This window comes from Montipora foliosa, chromosome 1 (assembly GCF_036669935.1).
Source record: "Montipora foliosa isolate CH-2021 chromosome 1, ASM3666993v2, whole genome shotgun sequence".
NCBI lineage: Eukaryota > Metazoa > Cnidaria > Anthozoa > Scleractinia > Acroporidae > Montipora > Montipora foliosa.
The window spans coordinates 7741635-7754134 of record NC_090869.1 but is presented as its reverse complement, the minus strand read 5'-3'; the positions used below and the strand labels follow the sequence as shown (position 1 = coordinate 7754134).

At 38.4% G+C, this 12500-nt stretch overlaps 1 protein-coding gene across 1 annotated transcript in view; it reads left to right on the top strand.

The window, feature by feature from the left end:
• Window positions 1-12500, top strand: part of LOC137969476 (dynein regulatory complex subunit 4-like) — a 23093-nt gene that overhangs the window by 1047 nt on the left and 9546 nt on the right. The window contains exons 2-8 of the mRNA XM_068815770.1: window positions 1-136; window positions 2047-2126; window positions 2235-2291; window positions 4409-4463; window positions 5198-5286; window positions 6137-6253; window positions 6597-6728. The exon at window positions 1-136 is cut by the window's left edge and continues 240 nt beyond it. Of these exons, the coding sequence (XP_068671871.1) occupies window positions 1-136; window positions 2047-2126; window positions 2235-2291; window positions 4409-4463; window positions 5198-5286; window positions 6137-6253; window positions 6597-6728 (666 nt within the window). The remainder of the gene's footprint in view (window positions 137-2046; window positions 2127-2234; window positions 2292-4408; window positions 4464-5197; window positions 5287-6136; window positions 6254-6596; window positions 6729-12500) is intronic.

Here is a 12500-nt window from a genome sequence, read left to right as displayed (position 1 = left end):
GCTGAGCTACGAAATAAGGACCGTGAAATGGAAGAAGCTGAGGAACGACACCAAGTTGAAATTAAAGTCTATAAACAGAAAGTGAAACACTTGCTTTATGAACACCAAAACAACATTGCTGAGCTTAAGGCAGAAAGTAAGTGTAATTCAAGGAAGATTCTGATAGCTTACCGATAAATGATAGTAATTTTACATACTATCGCTTTATTTGGCATTTACGTTTAGAAAACAGTCCTAAGCATAGTTAGTAGAGGTAGTCTACCTCTACTAACTACGTCCTAAGAAAATATGCGCGCTGATAATTTGGTTAAAAAATCGTGTTTCTATAACTCGATGGAAACACAGAACTAAGCACGAGCTGTTGACGTAGTGATGGCACGAGCAAAGAGAATTTACATTTTGATAATTGTTTTCCTTTTTCTCGTCACATTGTTTTCTAAAAGAAACAGAGAACATGTACTCTGACTGTTTCTATCAAGTTATAGAAACACTCGTGAAAGTTTGGGAGTCAACTCGTTCTCCCAAACTTTCACTTGTGTTTCAATCTATAACTCCATAGAAACATGGTACATCTTTTCTATTTCTTAAGTAATGGTCAGGGATGACAGCTCCAGTATTAAACTGTGCATGCTTTTGTGTCATAATATAAATGGTATGGTACAGTAATTGATATATCACATCATGCCATGTCATTTTATGCATGTAGGTCACGATTATTTTCATGTAAGTTTGGATAGTGGGGACGCTTTACACTAGATAAGCATTTTCAACCATTAACAAGACTTAACCAAAATATACAATGTAGCATGATAATGAACCATATATTCCCTACCCTTGATAAAGAAGGTGTGGGTTTTTTTTTGTAGCCTTGAGAATATTTATTGTTTATGTTTGAACCACAACCAGACCAACACTTAGGGTCTGAGGGAAAAAGGAAAGGAAAGAAATTATATTTTTAAGTGTCTAGTCATTCTAGTGCTGGAGCACTAATTGGGGTTAGGGTCACCGTGTAAACTGAAATTAACAATTAATTAACGCAAATCAAATAAAATGTTAGTTTTTGAGGAGAGGGAGAACCGGAGTACCCAGAGAAACCTCTCAGTGCAGAGAAGAGAATCAACAAACTCAACCCACATATGACACTGAGTCTGGGAATCAAACCCAAATGCAATCCGTTTCAATCTTGTCCGTTTATGTCCATCCATGCTTCTCTTTACTTTTTACTTTTCTTCTATTTCTATTATGTTGTTCAACAGTTTCAGGTGGTTCGCAATGTAACTCATTCTACCTTTTGAGCATTGTGGGTGACATAGCCCTTTTAAATCAAATATTGTGGGATGTTAACCCATTGACCCCTTGGAGTGAGGCTTGACTCAGATTATACTCTGTCTTACGCCAGATGATGTACTCGTCAACTGGGGGTGTCCTAGGGTGTTTCAGGTGTCAAAGGGTTAAAGGACCTGAACCCACTCAGTTTGACAAAGCATAGGGGACACAGACAGTCCTCAATATTTTGGCTTTCAGCTTTATTCTGAGCAGGGCATGTTTCAGCTCCTTTTAATAGTTACTGATGGTGAACTTCATAAACAGTGTTGTAAATTAGTCCTGACAAGTACATTTAGTAACTTTCATGTGATTCACTTCAGTTCTCAATACATTACTAAAAGATAGTGAGAACAATCTCCTCAGAAAGATCCAGCAAAGCAGTCACTAAGAATAGGCACACAGAGATCAATAATGTAAGGCAATCAAGATTAACTTAAATTTCTTGCTACAGTGTACATGTACATGTAAGTCAATAACACAAAAGTGTTGATTACTGTACAGGTGTGCATGCATAGAGTTACTTACATTAATTTTACAATTAACTTCTTTTCTTCCTGGAAGGTTACAGTGCCATCATTCTTAGACCAGCATTTGAATTTAATTTGGATCCCACTTTGAAGCAAATAAAGTTTCAGAGACACAAATGATACACTTTTTTAATACACATGTATACACATTAATACACATAGAGATAAAGAAGTGTTTGCTACTTTATTATAGGTGCAGTTCAACTGAAGCTTGCACAAGATGATCACCAAAACAATGAGCAGGACTTGAGAAAAGACAAAAGATCTCTTAAGGTATACAGCATACAGTATCCCTCATTTGATCAATGTAATTTACTTTGACAAACATGTGCAAGTCATAAACAATTTTTCTTTACATGTATGTTCTTGGGTTTACAATAGGTTGAACTTAAAGAGCAAGAACTTTCCCATGAAGATGTGGTGAAGAATCTTAAGAGGGTAAGTCCAAACTGTTGACAGAAATTACAACGCCAGGTATGATTGCTAAATATTAAATAAATGTAACAACAGTTTTTACCTTTATTGTTATTATTATAATAAATTATTGTTGTGTGGTTCCAGAAATACATGTGTACATGTATCAAGACCCCAATATTTAGGGAATTGGAGTTTTCAAGGGGTGGGGAGCTCAAGGCCTAGGAAAATCCAGATAGGTCTCATCATGATTGTGGACCAGAAGGTGCCATTAAGTTACTGACTTCTGTGGATCATTCTTTTGCTTTTATCAGCCAAGCTGCGTTTTTGCTGCCATGCTTTGGCTTAAACCAACTTTTCTTTTTCATAAAATGGAAGCCTCAAAGGAAAGATGAGGACTTCTTCAGTCAACATTTTGCTGCCATTGCTCATTACCAGTCACCACAGATTACGACAAACACTGTAGACTGAAGTTACCTGCAGTTCAGTTTTTAAAAAAAAGTATTAAGGCCCAGAAGAAAGAGACTGAATAAAAGCATTGCTTGCACTTGTAACATACCATTGTCCCCCGGTTTTAAAGTCAGCATTATCTCTTGGGATATAATTTCCCAAGCTACATTTGGTGCCAGCAAGATGACCGTAACTTTCATCTTTTAAGAGGAGACATGGGAATTTCATGAAAATAAACATTTCTCTTACATGTACATCATTTTCTCTCCAGTGGCCTCTACTCTCAGTTACAACTGTAGCACTCTTAGGCTCGATATCCACCGCTCACTCAAGTTCGGGTATCCTCCCCGAGAAGAGACGGCTGGATGCATGAGCAATAGGTTGTGTCTGTGACGTAAATTCAAATATATTTGAATATAGTTGCGGGGAAATAAACATTAATTACATAACAATGCTTAAAGCGTGTGTGTGAAGTTTCCGGATGATACGAGCTTGAGTTTGAAGTTAAATGATCAATGTGAGTTTGAATTCAACCGGCGAATCATCAACAAAATCTTCAGCTGCCTCAGCTTTCAGTGGACTTCATCGATCCTCTTGTTTTAATTTGCCACCAATAACTCAGCAGTAATTTCAATTGATCTTGAGGAATTTTACTTGCTCTCACATTAGCAAAGTCTGAGGAGAAATTACAATAGCAATGGATTTGAAAGCCATGTTTTGACCTTGGCGCCAACTGGAAAATCAGTGAAGTTTCCGAACTCAGGCAGTAGAAAACGACACAATCCCCATTCTCCAGCTTCTCTAACACTTTTCGTTGTCGAAATCTTGGATGTTTCCTACCTTTAAAAGCACTGTAAACCTTGAACAGGCCGGGTCAAAGAATACCTTCGCAGCCAAAAAATATAATTTATGCCAGACCGATTTGTGCAGGTGAGTTTCTGATTGGCGGAGATTAACAATGCCTCACCTCACGCATCCAGTCGTGATTTCAGGAGTGAGCGCTGGCTCATTTCCCGAAACAGCGGCTGGTAATTGAGCCTATAACACTGTTGTCTTTTCTTCTCTACACTTCACCCCCCTCTCCCAACCTCCTTCTCTATATGCTGTGCTGCTCTTCTTTCTCTATGCAGTTGCATTCCTTAGATCTGAAGTGAGTAGCTGACTAATGGCGAGACACTGAAAGCAGCGGGGACAGCCTCTCATTTGTCATTACCGTCATTATCACAGTCTTGCATATTCATCTAGATATACTTGAAGTAGCAGTTGTTGTAATCCCAGCTAGGGTAGCTGGGGGGTTGCTAGCACTTGCCAGATGGAGGATGTAAACTGCAGGTTGCAGGTTAGAGTTGGAGGTCATTCTTTCACCACAGCTGAAACAACATTAGGCCTAAAAAGTAATATTTAAGCCTAAGGTTAGCATTTTTGTAAAGGTTTTGGTTGTTTCAGTTATGCTAAAACAGTGACCGGCAACCTGCACTTTATACCCTCTGCTAAATGTCAGAGGTGCTACCAGACTTTGAGAGGGTGGCATTGTCTCGGTTCCCATGGTTGAGGCTAATCTTTAAGCTCATGCTTGTCCTACCCATGCCCAATTCTTCATTTTCTACTTCTTTTTATTAAATAAATATTATTGTTGAATGCTACTATATCTTCAAATTTGGGTTATATCTTGGCTGCTTTTCTGTTATCAGGGTCACGATGAACATGTTACAAAGTTAAGACAAGACTTTGAAAGACAAGTCAAGGGTAAGCTGTAGAATCCATTACATTTTGAAGGACTGAATCCACCCAACTGTTTCATCTAATGGCAAAATTATGGTACCATAAGAAACACCAATAATGATGTACAGTAACAACACACCCATAATAAATTTGATGTAAATGCGATAGCTAGGTCACATTAAAAGAGCATGCAATGTAAAAATGCCCTCTTATTTTCTTTAAATGCTGATATCTCAAAAACGAACTTGGTGACCCCCAATTTACAAGTTCAGATCAAGCTCTCTGCAAAGTTGAAATGTTCTCTGCAGTAGATTCATAGCCACCTTCACAACTGGAAAATTTTATGGTGGCTCTAAATCTGCTCCGGATAATTTTGTTAAACATTGCAGAGAGATTTATCTAAGCCTGCTAATTATGTTTTAGGAATAAAGATTGGGGCTCACCGATTTCATTTTCAAGATAGAAGCATTTAGAGACTAAAATATAGGGTGTTTTTAGATAGCTCTTTTGTTTCCATGGTGACCTATTATCATTATGTCACATCAACAAGTACATCTTGTTAGGGATTTATTGCTATTTGATTTGGTACCTGACTGCACTGCGGTTGTTTAAACAGTGTTGTAGAGTTCATCCTTCAGTCTATAAATAAGGCATTACCTCCAAATTGCTGAAACTGGTGTGAGCCACCTTTCTTTAGATGACAGGCACATTGTTCTTGCCTGTTTTTTTCTCAATTTTGGGCTTCTTGAAATTAACAGAAATTGAGTCAAAGTATGACAAGAAAATGAAGGCATTAAGAGAAGAGCTGGAGCTGAGAAGAAAAACTGAAATTCATGAAATTGAAGAGGTTTGATATCAACAAATACAATTAATTTAGCATGATTATTACTGTATTTACCCGAGTATAAGTTGACCTTTTATGACCTCAAAATAAGCTCCAAAAATTGCCCTCAACATATACATGACTTGTGTCAAAAATTTAGAGCTAACTAATTGAGAATTAACATAAGCTTATTTATCATCTTGGGTATAACGAACACAGTTCAAGTTAGTGACTACGGGCTTATAATGTAAGCACTTCCAGTTTAAATTAAAAAGGATTTGTCCAACTCTAATTGTTGAAGATACTCTGGATAGGTTTGGTTATCCAAGGGGTAAAGCTTAACAGACATCTGTCATCTCTGTGTCTTGAAATACAACACTAATGTTCAGCTGCCTCTTCACCGGCCTCACCCCTAAAATGGTCATGCCACTTAGTAACCTTGCATGATCCACGTTCAAATGAAAGCAAAATAATGTGGTTGGTCATGATTGCGTTTTTTCATGTTGTTTGGTTTTATATGAGCTTTAATGTTTTGTTTGTCATGTGAAATATAAACCAAGTTTTAACACCTGTGGATCAATTAAACTAATATGCATTGTTCTGCACTTTGTTTTTTGAGTCATTTTCACAGATTCTCCAGCTTCTGTGGTGTTGTGCTTGTCCTCTAAATCCCTTTCTATCCCTATCTTGTTCAGTTTTGTGAGGGCTTTTTAATACCCAAGGATAAAATGCCTGCAAATTGAGAAAATTCCACTTTTTAAATACACTTTATTTATATTTGGGACAGATTCCTTTGATATTACTCTCAATCTGTGCAGCCATCATGTCACTAATTTGTCAGAGTTAAATGCTTGATGTTCTTTCATGTCGCTAGCGCAAGAATGGTCAAATCAACACCCTCATGAAGAATCATGAGAAGGCGTTCAGTGACATAAAGAATTATTACAATGACATCACACTTAACAACTTGGCTCTCATCAATTCACTGAAGGTAAGACCATCTTATAAATAAATATTTAATTATTTTGGTTTCTAGTTTATTATTCTGTTTGGTTTGGAGCATTGTAAATATCATCATTCATTAAACAAACATTGTGCTTTGTAAAAAAGTACTTCAAAAGTTAGAAGTACTTGAAATGTATAATGTTAGTGTTCACATTTTTTTACCTTTTTGGCCTCAGTAATCAGTGTGATTTATGGGCCATCAAAAAGTGAGGAATGTAGAAGTATATAGCCAGAAAGCTAGTCCAATTGCTGAAAAGCATGATCACTAGTTTTGAGGGATGTTCATGAGTGTGTCCTAGCTAGCTGTTGAGTGTGCTTGATGTTAACAGGAACAAGTTGAAGAGATGAAAAAGAAGGAAGAGAGAATGGAAAAACAATTGAATGAGATAATGGCTGAGAACAAGAGATTAACAGAACCATTACAGAAAGCTAGAGAAGAAGTTGAAGAACTTAGAAAACAGGTGAGGAGTGTACATTACTTGAGGTGTAGCATCTAGTGCTCCAGCACCAGGATTGGCAAAAAAAAGGGGGACATATTGACAGGCAATATCAATGACCACAAAATTTATTTACCTTTCAAAAACGGGAAATACTCATGTGTCCTACAATACCATCCAAGAGTACATTTCAGTAAACATTAAATTTTTGGGATTAAAACTCGGAAACAAATTAATTTTGACACAATTTGATACAATGTTAGTACTGGTTTGGTAAGATTAGTAAATAGTTTGCTGTGAATGGAATCTGATTGGCAATCTGTGTAATAACCTTTCCATACTTGGAAAATGCAATTATTGAAAACTGGACTTAAATGATTTGTGACATGCTTTTCAACTAAAATCAAGCCTCGACAGGGCTGTACTGCAAGGGCGCCTGGATGCCTAAAAGGCAACTAACTTTTTCCTTTGGGCTACCAGATAAAGTTACTTTTTACATATGAGCTTTAGTGCTGGACACCCTGGATCTCATCGTTTAGAACCTTGGGGCTCCTTGTAATTCTTCTAAGAGCACAGCCTTGCTCAACACCCAATCAGACTCCATTCATGGAAAACTACTCATTTAGCATATCAGTCTAACATTCCATTAGTTAACATGTTATCAGCCCAGCATTTAGATTAACAAATTCTGTCTCTTCTAGCTGCAGATTTATCAGTGCATATTAATTTTCATTTTTTTAAATTTCACTTCTTTACTTCAAGAGGATGTCAAACATTGACATCAAAACCAGTCAGTATAAAATACAGACCGTAGACTGCAGACTGGGTCTAAAATGCAGACTACATGTAGGTAAAAAATAGGCCTCAGACTGCATTTTAGACCCAGTCTGCAGTCTTCACGGTTACTGTGACTGACATCAAAATAGGTGACTGACATCAAAATAGGTGACTGACATCAAAATAGGTATTTCAAATATGTTTTGCAGGTGTAATTCTTCAATAATATCAATTTTGTACTGATTATTCTCTTTCTTTGTCAAACCCAATGTTACAAAAAATGAAAGAAATATTTGGAAATTTTAAAAAAGCTGATTGTTAATCACTCACAAAAGGAAATCCAAGGGAATAGATAGACCATTTTACAGTTGTGTACTTAGTTACTTGGCCTATGAATGAATGTGGGGCCGGAGTTGACTAATTTGCTTTGATAGAAACCTCACTGCTTTTCTGATGTAAATTCCAACTAGTCTAATAAGCACAAGAACAATGTTTTTGTTAACTTAAAGGAGGGAGTTCTGTATCATAACAAGGTCAACTCCAGCCTCACTTTCATTAATTATTTTGAAGGACAAGTAACTGAGCACAGAACTGTAAAATGGTCTATTGAACCAAACTTTGAAATAGTATTTCTAAGTTAACCCTTTCACTACTATATGCAAATGAGGCCCAACCTCCCTGTTCCTATTACATAATTAGCCTGCCATGGTGATTTCAAACCCAAATCAAAATATATATGCTCAGTAGATTCAGGGGGCAATTAAAGCTAAATAAAGACCAGAGAAATAAAGCTGAGGACTTGTTTTACTTGATTTATAATAAGTATGTACACATATCAATTTAATACCAATGCAATTTACATCGAAAGTGAGGACACGTAAAAAAATTCAAATTTGCCGCCATTGCTATACACATTGCGATTGGTCATATTTCTTAAATTGTGATCCAAATGTTCTCAGCCAGTTGCTTTCCACCAGAAATTTACATATGAAATACAGTGTAATCAATAGAAAGGAAACTTATCGCAAGAATGAGTCAAAAGTGAGTCACTCGGTCTGGTCATGAAACAAATTGTGACAGGGCGTTCGGCAAAGTGCAACTTTACACAGACTGCACTCGAAGCGTGTTTCCACTTTGTAACCTTTGGGCGTCCTTCGCCCGGCTTTGCTGCATTGGACACACTTTCGCTTCCTTCCTTCCACATGGACAGAAACATGGGCTTCTCTGGCGACGGAATGTTGTTGAGGCTCTTGGGACCTTCGTTTTCTTTGTCGTTGCGAGAAATCACTGATCAGTTGCTTTGCGAGATCAAGCCTAAAATTGATCATTGCTCGCTTTGTCTGACTGCGAGTGGTGCGATGAAATGACTCCAAAACAAAAGCGTTACAAACGGCTAGGTTAAATAAAAACCAAAAAATGTAGCGGTACCATTTGCGGCTAGAATAACCCGTGAAATAAAAAGAACGAAGTTGATCGGCTCGGTCAACACCTCCCATGTAAGAGGTGTAAACGTCTGCCACACGAGGCTTCTCAATATCGAGATCACGGCCGTTCCTTCGTCGTTGAACAACACGGGCAGGCTCACTTGGCAAAACATTGGTTGATAAGAAAGATATATCTCTCTTATCATGCCATTTCGTAAAAACGAGTTGGTTTCGCTGAGCACTGACTCTCTCGCCTTGCTTAAGCTTGTTCTTTGAACACGGCGGCAAGTCTTTCCGGTTGCACCGAACAGTTCCACAAGCGTATGTGTTTTGAGCAACTTTAACTTTAATAATTTCACATAGCAAGATAAATACAAAAGAGCATTAAAACAAGCTATGAGGGAGAACCCGAAACAGGAATTACTTCCCTAACAAGCAGGTTTCCCAATAAGCAGAAATATAAATAGAGGATATTACATGGCCGCGCGGGGATACGAATTTTATCTTCGAGTGCTGAAAGTATCTCTCACGAGTGAGCGAAGCGAACGAGTGAGAGATACTTTCAGCACGAGAAGATAAAATTCGTATCCCCAAGCGGCCATGTAATGTTCTGTTTATTATATAGATATTGATGAAATGTCTAGATTTAAAACAACTTGTTTTATTCATTTTCGAAATGATGAAAAAGTGTTCACCAACCACTAAAACGCGCATGTTGTGTAACATGAAACAAGATATGAAAGTTATGAAAAACAAATCATGATAATGTAAAATTTGCAATAAAAATGTTAATGTAGTAGAGAAGAATTATATTAAAGCACAAAAGTATCGTGCAATGAAGAGGAAGCTCGCGTTTTATTGGCTAATCGTGTTCGTTACCATGACGACAGCTATATCCTCACATGTGAAAGATAAAAATGATACGTTCACTGCGCGCGGTGAAGATATGATTTTTTAGTAAAAGGAGAAATCCTGGTATTTCATCAGTATCTATATAATAATAAACGATAATATATGTATACAATGAAAGATAAAATAATACATAATATATATATAGCAAGCAAATGTTCCATCAAATTTGTGCTCGTAAAAAAATTGTCGAAAAAAATATGTCTGTATTTGTTAAGAAATGGTGTTGCCATTTTCATAACTACGTCGTAGCCAAGGCCATGTAGACGAGCTTGACCTTCTTGGCCGAGGTAAACAGCATAATTGCAGACGTAGCCATTTTGGGAATCGGCGGCCATTCAAACTTTTATTCCATATTTTGTTGGCTTTGCGGGCATATACTGACGGAACGAAAGCCGTCCTTTAAAAGCAATCATCGCCTCATCTACGGACAGATTTTTGGAGGGCTTATATGCGTTTTGAATATTATCCAAAACGATGGAAAGGATCGGGCGAATCTTGAAGAGTTTATCGTAATTTGCATCGCCACGTGCGGGTTCCTTGCTGGAGTCGACGAAGTGAAGATACTGGGCTAAGACTAAAAGTGGGACGGGGACGTGGGACTTGGGACGTGGGGACTCGGGGACGTGGGGACGTGGGGACGTGGGGACGTGGGGACTCGGGGACGTGGGGACGTGGGGACGCGGGGACTCCGGGACTCGGGGACGTGAGGACGTGGGGACTCGGGGACTCGGGGACTCGGGGACGTGGGGACGTGGGGACTCGGGGACGTGGGGACTCGGGGACGTGGGGACGTGGGGACGTGGGGACGTGGGGACGTGGGGACGTGGAGACTCGGGTACTCGGGGACGTGTGAACTTGGGGATGTGGGGACGCGGCGACACATTTTCGAAGTACAGAATTTTTAGAAATGGGACAACATCGCCAAGAAAGTTGAATTTCTTGTGTTATTTTGCTTTTCAAGTACCAGCTAAATACACAGCGAAATTCAAAAATTGGATTCTCGAAAAGTCATTCTCGCCACCCGTCACAGAGCTCAAATGTGAAACAAAGAAGAAGACCTAATGGCCCATTGCTGACACTGCAGCTGAAATTTCAGCGTTTTTTGTTGTTGTTGTTGCTCAGAAACTTGAGCCTTATGACTCCTCTGTAACTGAAGTTTAAATACCGTGCCAATGTCCTTGTTGGCGGCATTGTGACTGCATCTTTCCTGGCGCTTGTTCAATTTGTTACCTTTGATTCGGGTTGTCACCGTTGATGTTGTCGAAAATGTTCGTCATCAGAGGGCCAGAAGCCCCCCAGGAGGAGGAGGGGGGTACTGCCATATATGAGCTATATAGGTGTGTGCCGCTGTGAAGGGTATGGTTTTCAAGCAGTTTGCTCTAGGATAGGATACATAAATCAGAGCGTTTGTTTCTAGAATTGGATATAATTTTTCACGGAACTGACCAGTTGGTTGAAGATTTTATCTAGGCTAAGGAAAGTTGATAAAACCAAATTTTTGTATACTACTTCTCCACCGAAACAGCACCACAGTTTCTTTAGAAACTAACGCCTTCAAGTATAAATAGATCATTTTTTGAGAGAGAAACGATTGTGGTATAGGTTTTGCTTTGGCTAGACTGTGCTAGTGACCTCAGTAGTTTCTGAAAAGCAGTTACTCTAGGATAGGGAGGGTTTGGGGAGTTTACTCTTGTACGGGGTAGCAAAATTCACCTGAACTAGCTCTGGTTTAGGCTAAGGGTTCTAAGGTCCTAGCGGCACACCCCCCACCCAGAAATTCCTAAAGTACCGTTCCCGGGCCAGAAGCTAAATAACGCTTCTGTGTGTTAAGGGCTGACCAAGCGAATAAGTTGGCATATTTTTGTTTTACGAGGAAACATTTATCCAACCGACGTAAACTTGAAATCTGCATACTTTGCTTTCTACTCCCTCTTTCATCTGAAATGTGTCACGTGATTTTTAACGGATAAAAACAATTGAAATATTTTATCGGAAAAGAGGATGGAAAAGTCATCTTATATCAAGATACCTTGCTGTAGTACTCCTACCGAGGCTTTATCACTCTGCCTTTTAATCATATGCCCATCTTAATGGCAACGGTAAATCAAAATTAAAAGAAAAAAAAAGGTCAAATCACATAGAGGTCACAATAAAAATGAACGATATCACATTGATAGGTATAATTATACGTTAATGGTAGTTTTAAGCAGTTTCAAGCAAAACTTTGTCGGAATGTTTTAGGGTAAACGTTCCCCCAATCTCAAAAACAAGCGTTATGACGTCTTCAGTCAAGAAATGTGACGTGACAGACAACTACGAGTGAAATGCATAATTTAAAATAAAAAGGTTAGGATGCAGAAAGTGGAAGTACTTTTAAATGTTCAAGCCTCGATATACTTAGGGAATTGTAAAATGATCTGAGAAATGGTCATACCAACGTTTCGTTCATGTTGCCTATGTCAAATAGGGACTTAATGCCAAAAAAAAATTGTCCCTTCGTTTCACCTAAATTACTCCACTATGTAACTTGATAGTAGTACAATGAAAGTAACCTTTTTATGAAGACGAGTAATAAACTATACTATATATATTGACTAGATCTCTGTTTCACATCATACAAACGAGGAACTTAAACCGGGGTACAACGCAGTTACGATCAACAGACGAAGATTTTGTGAAATAT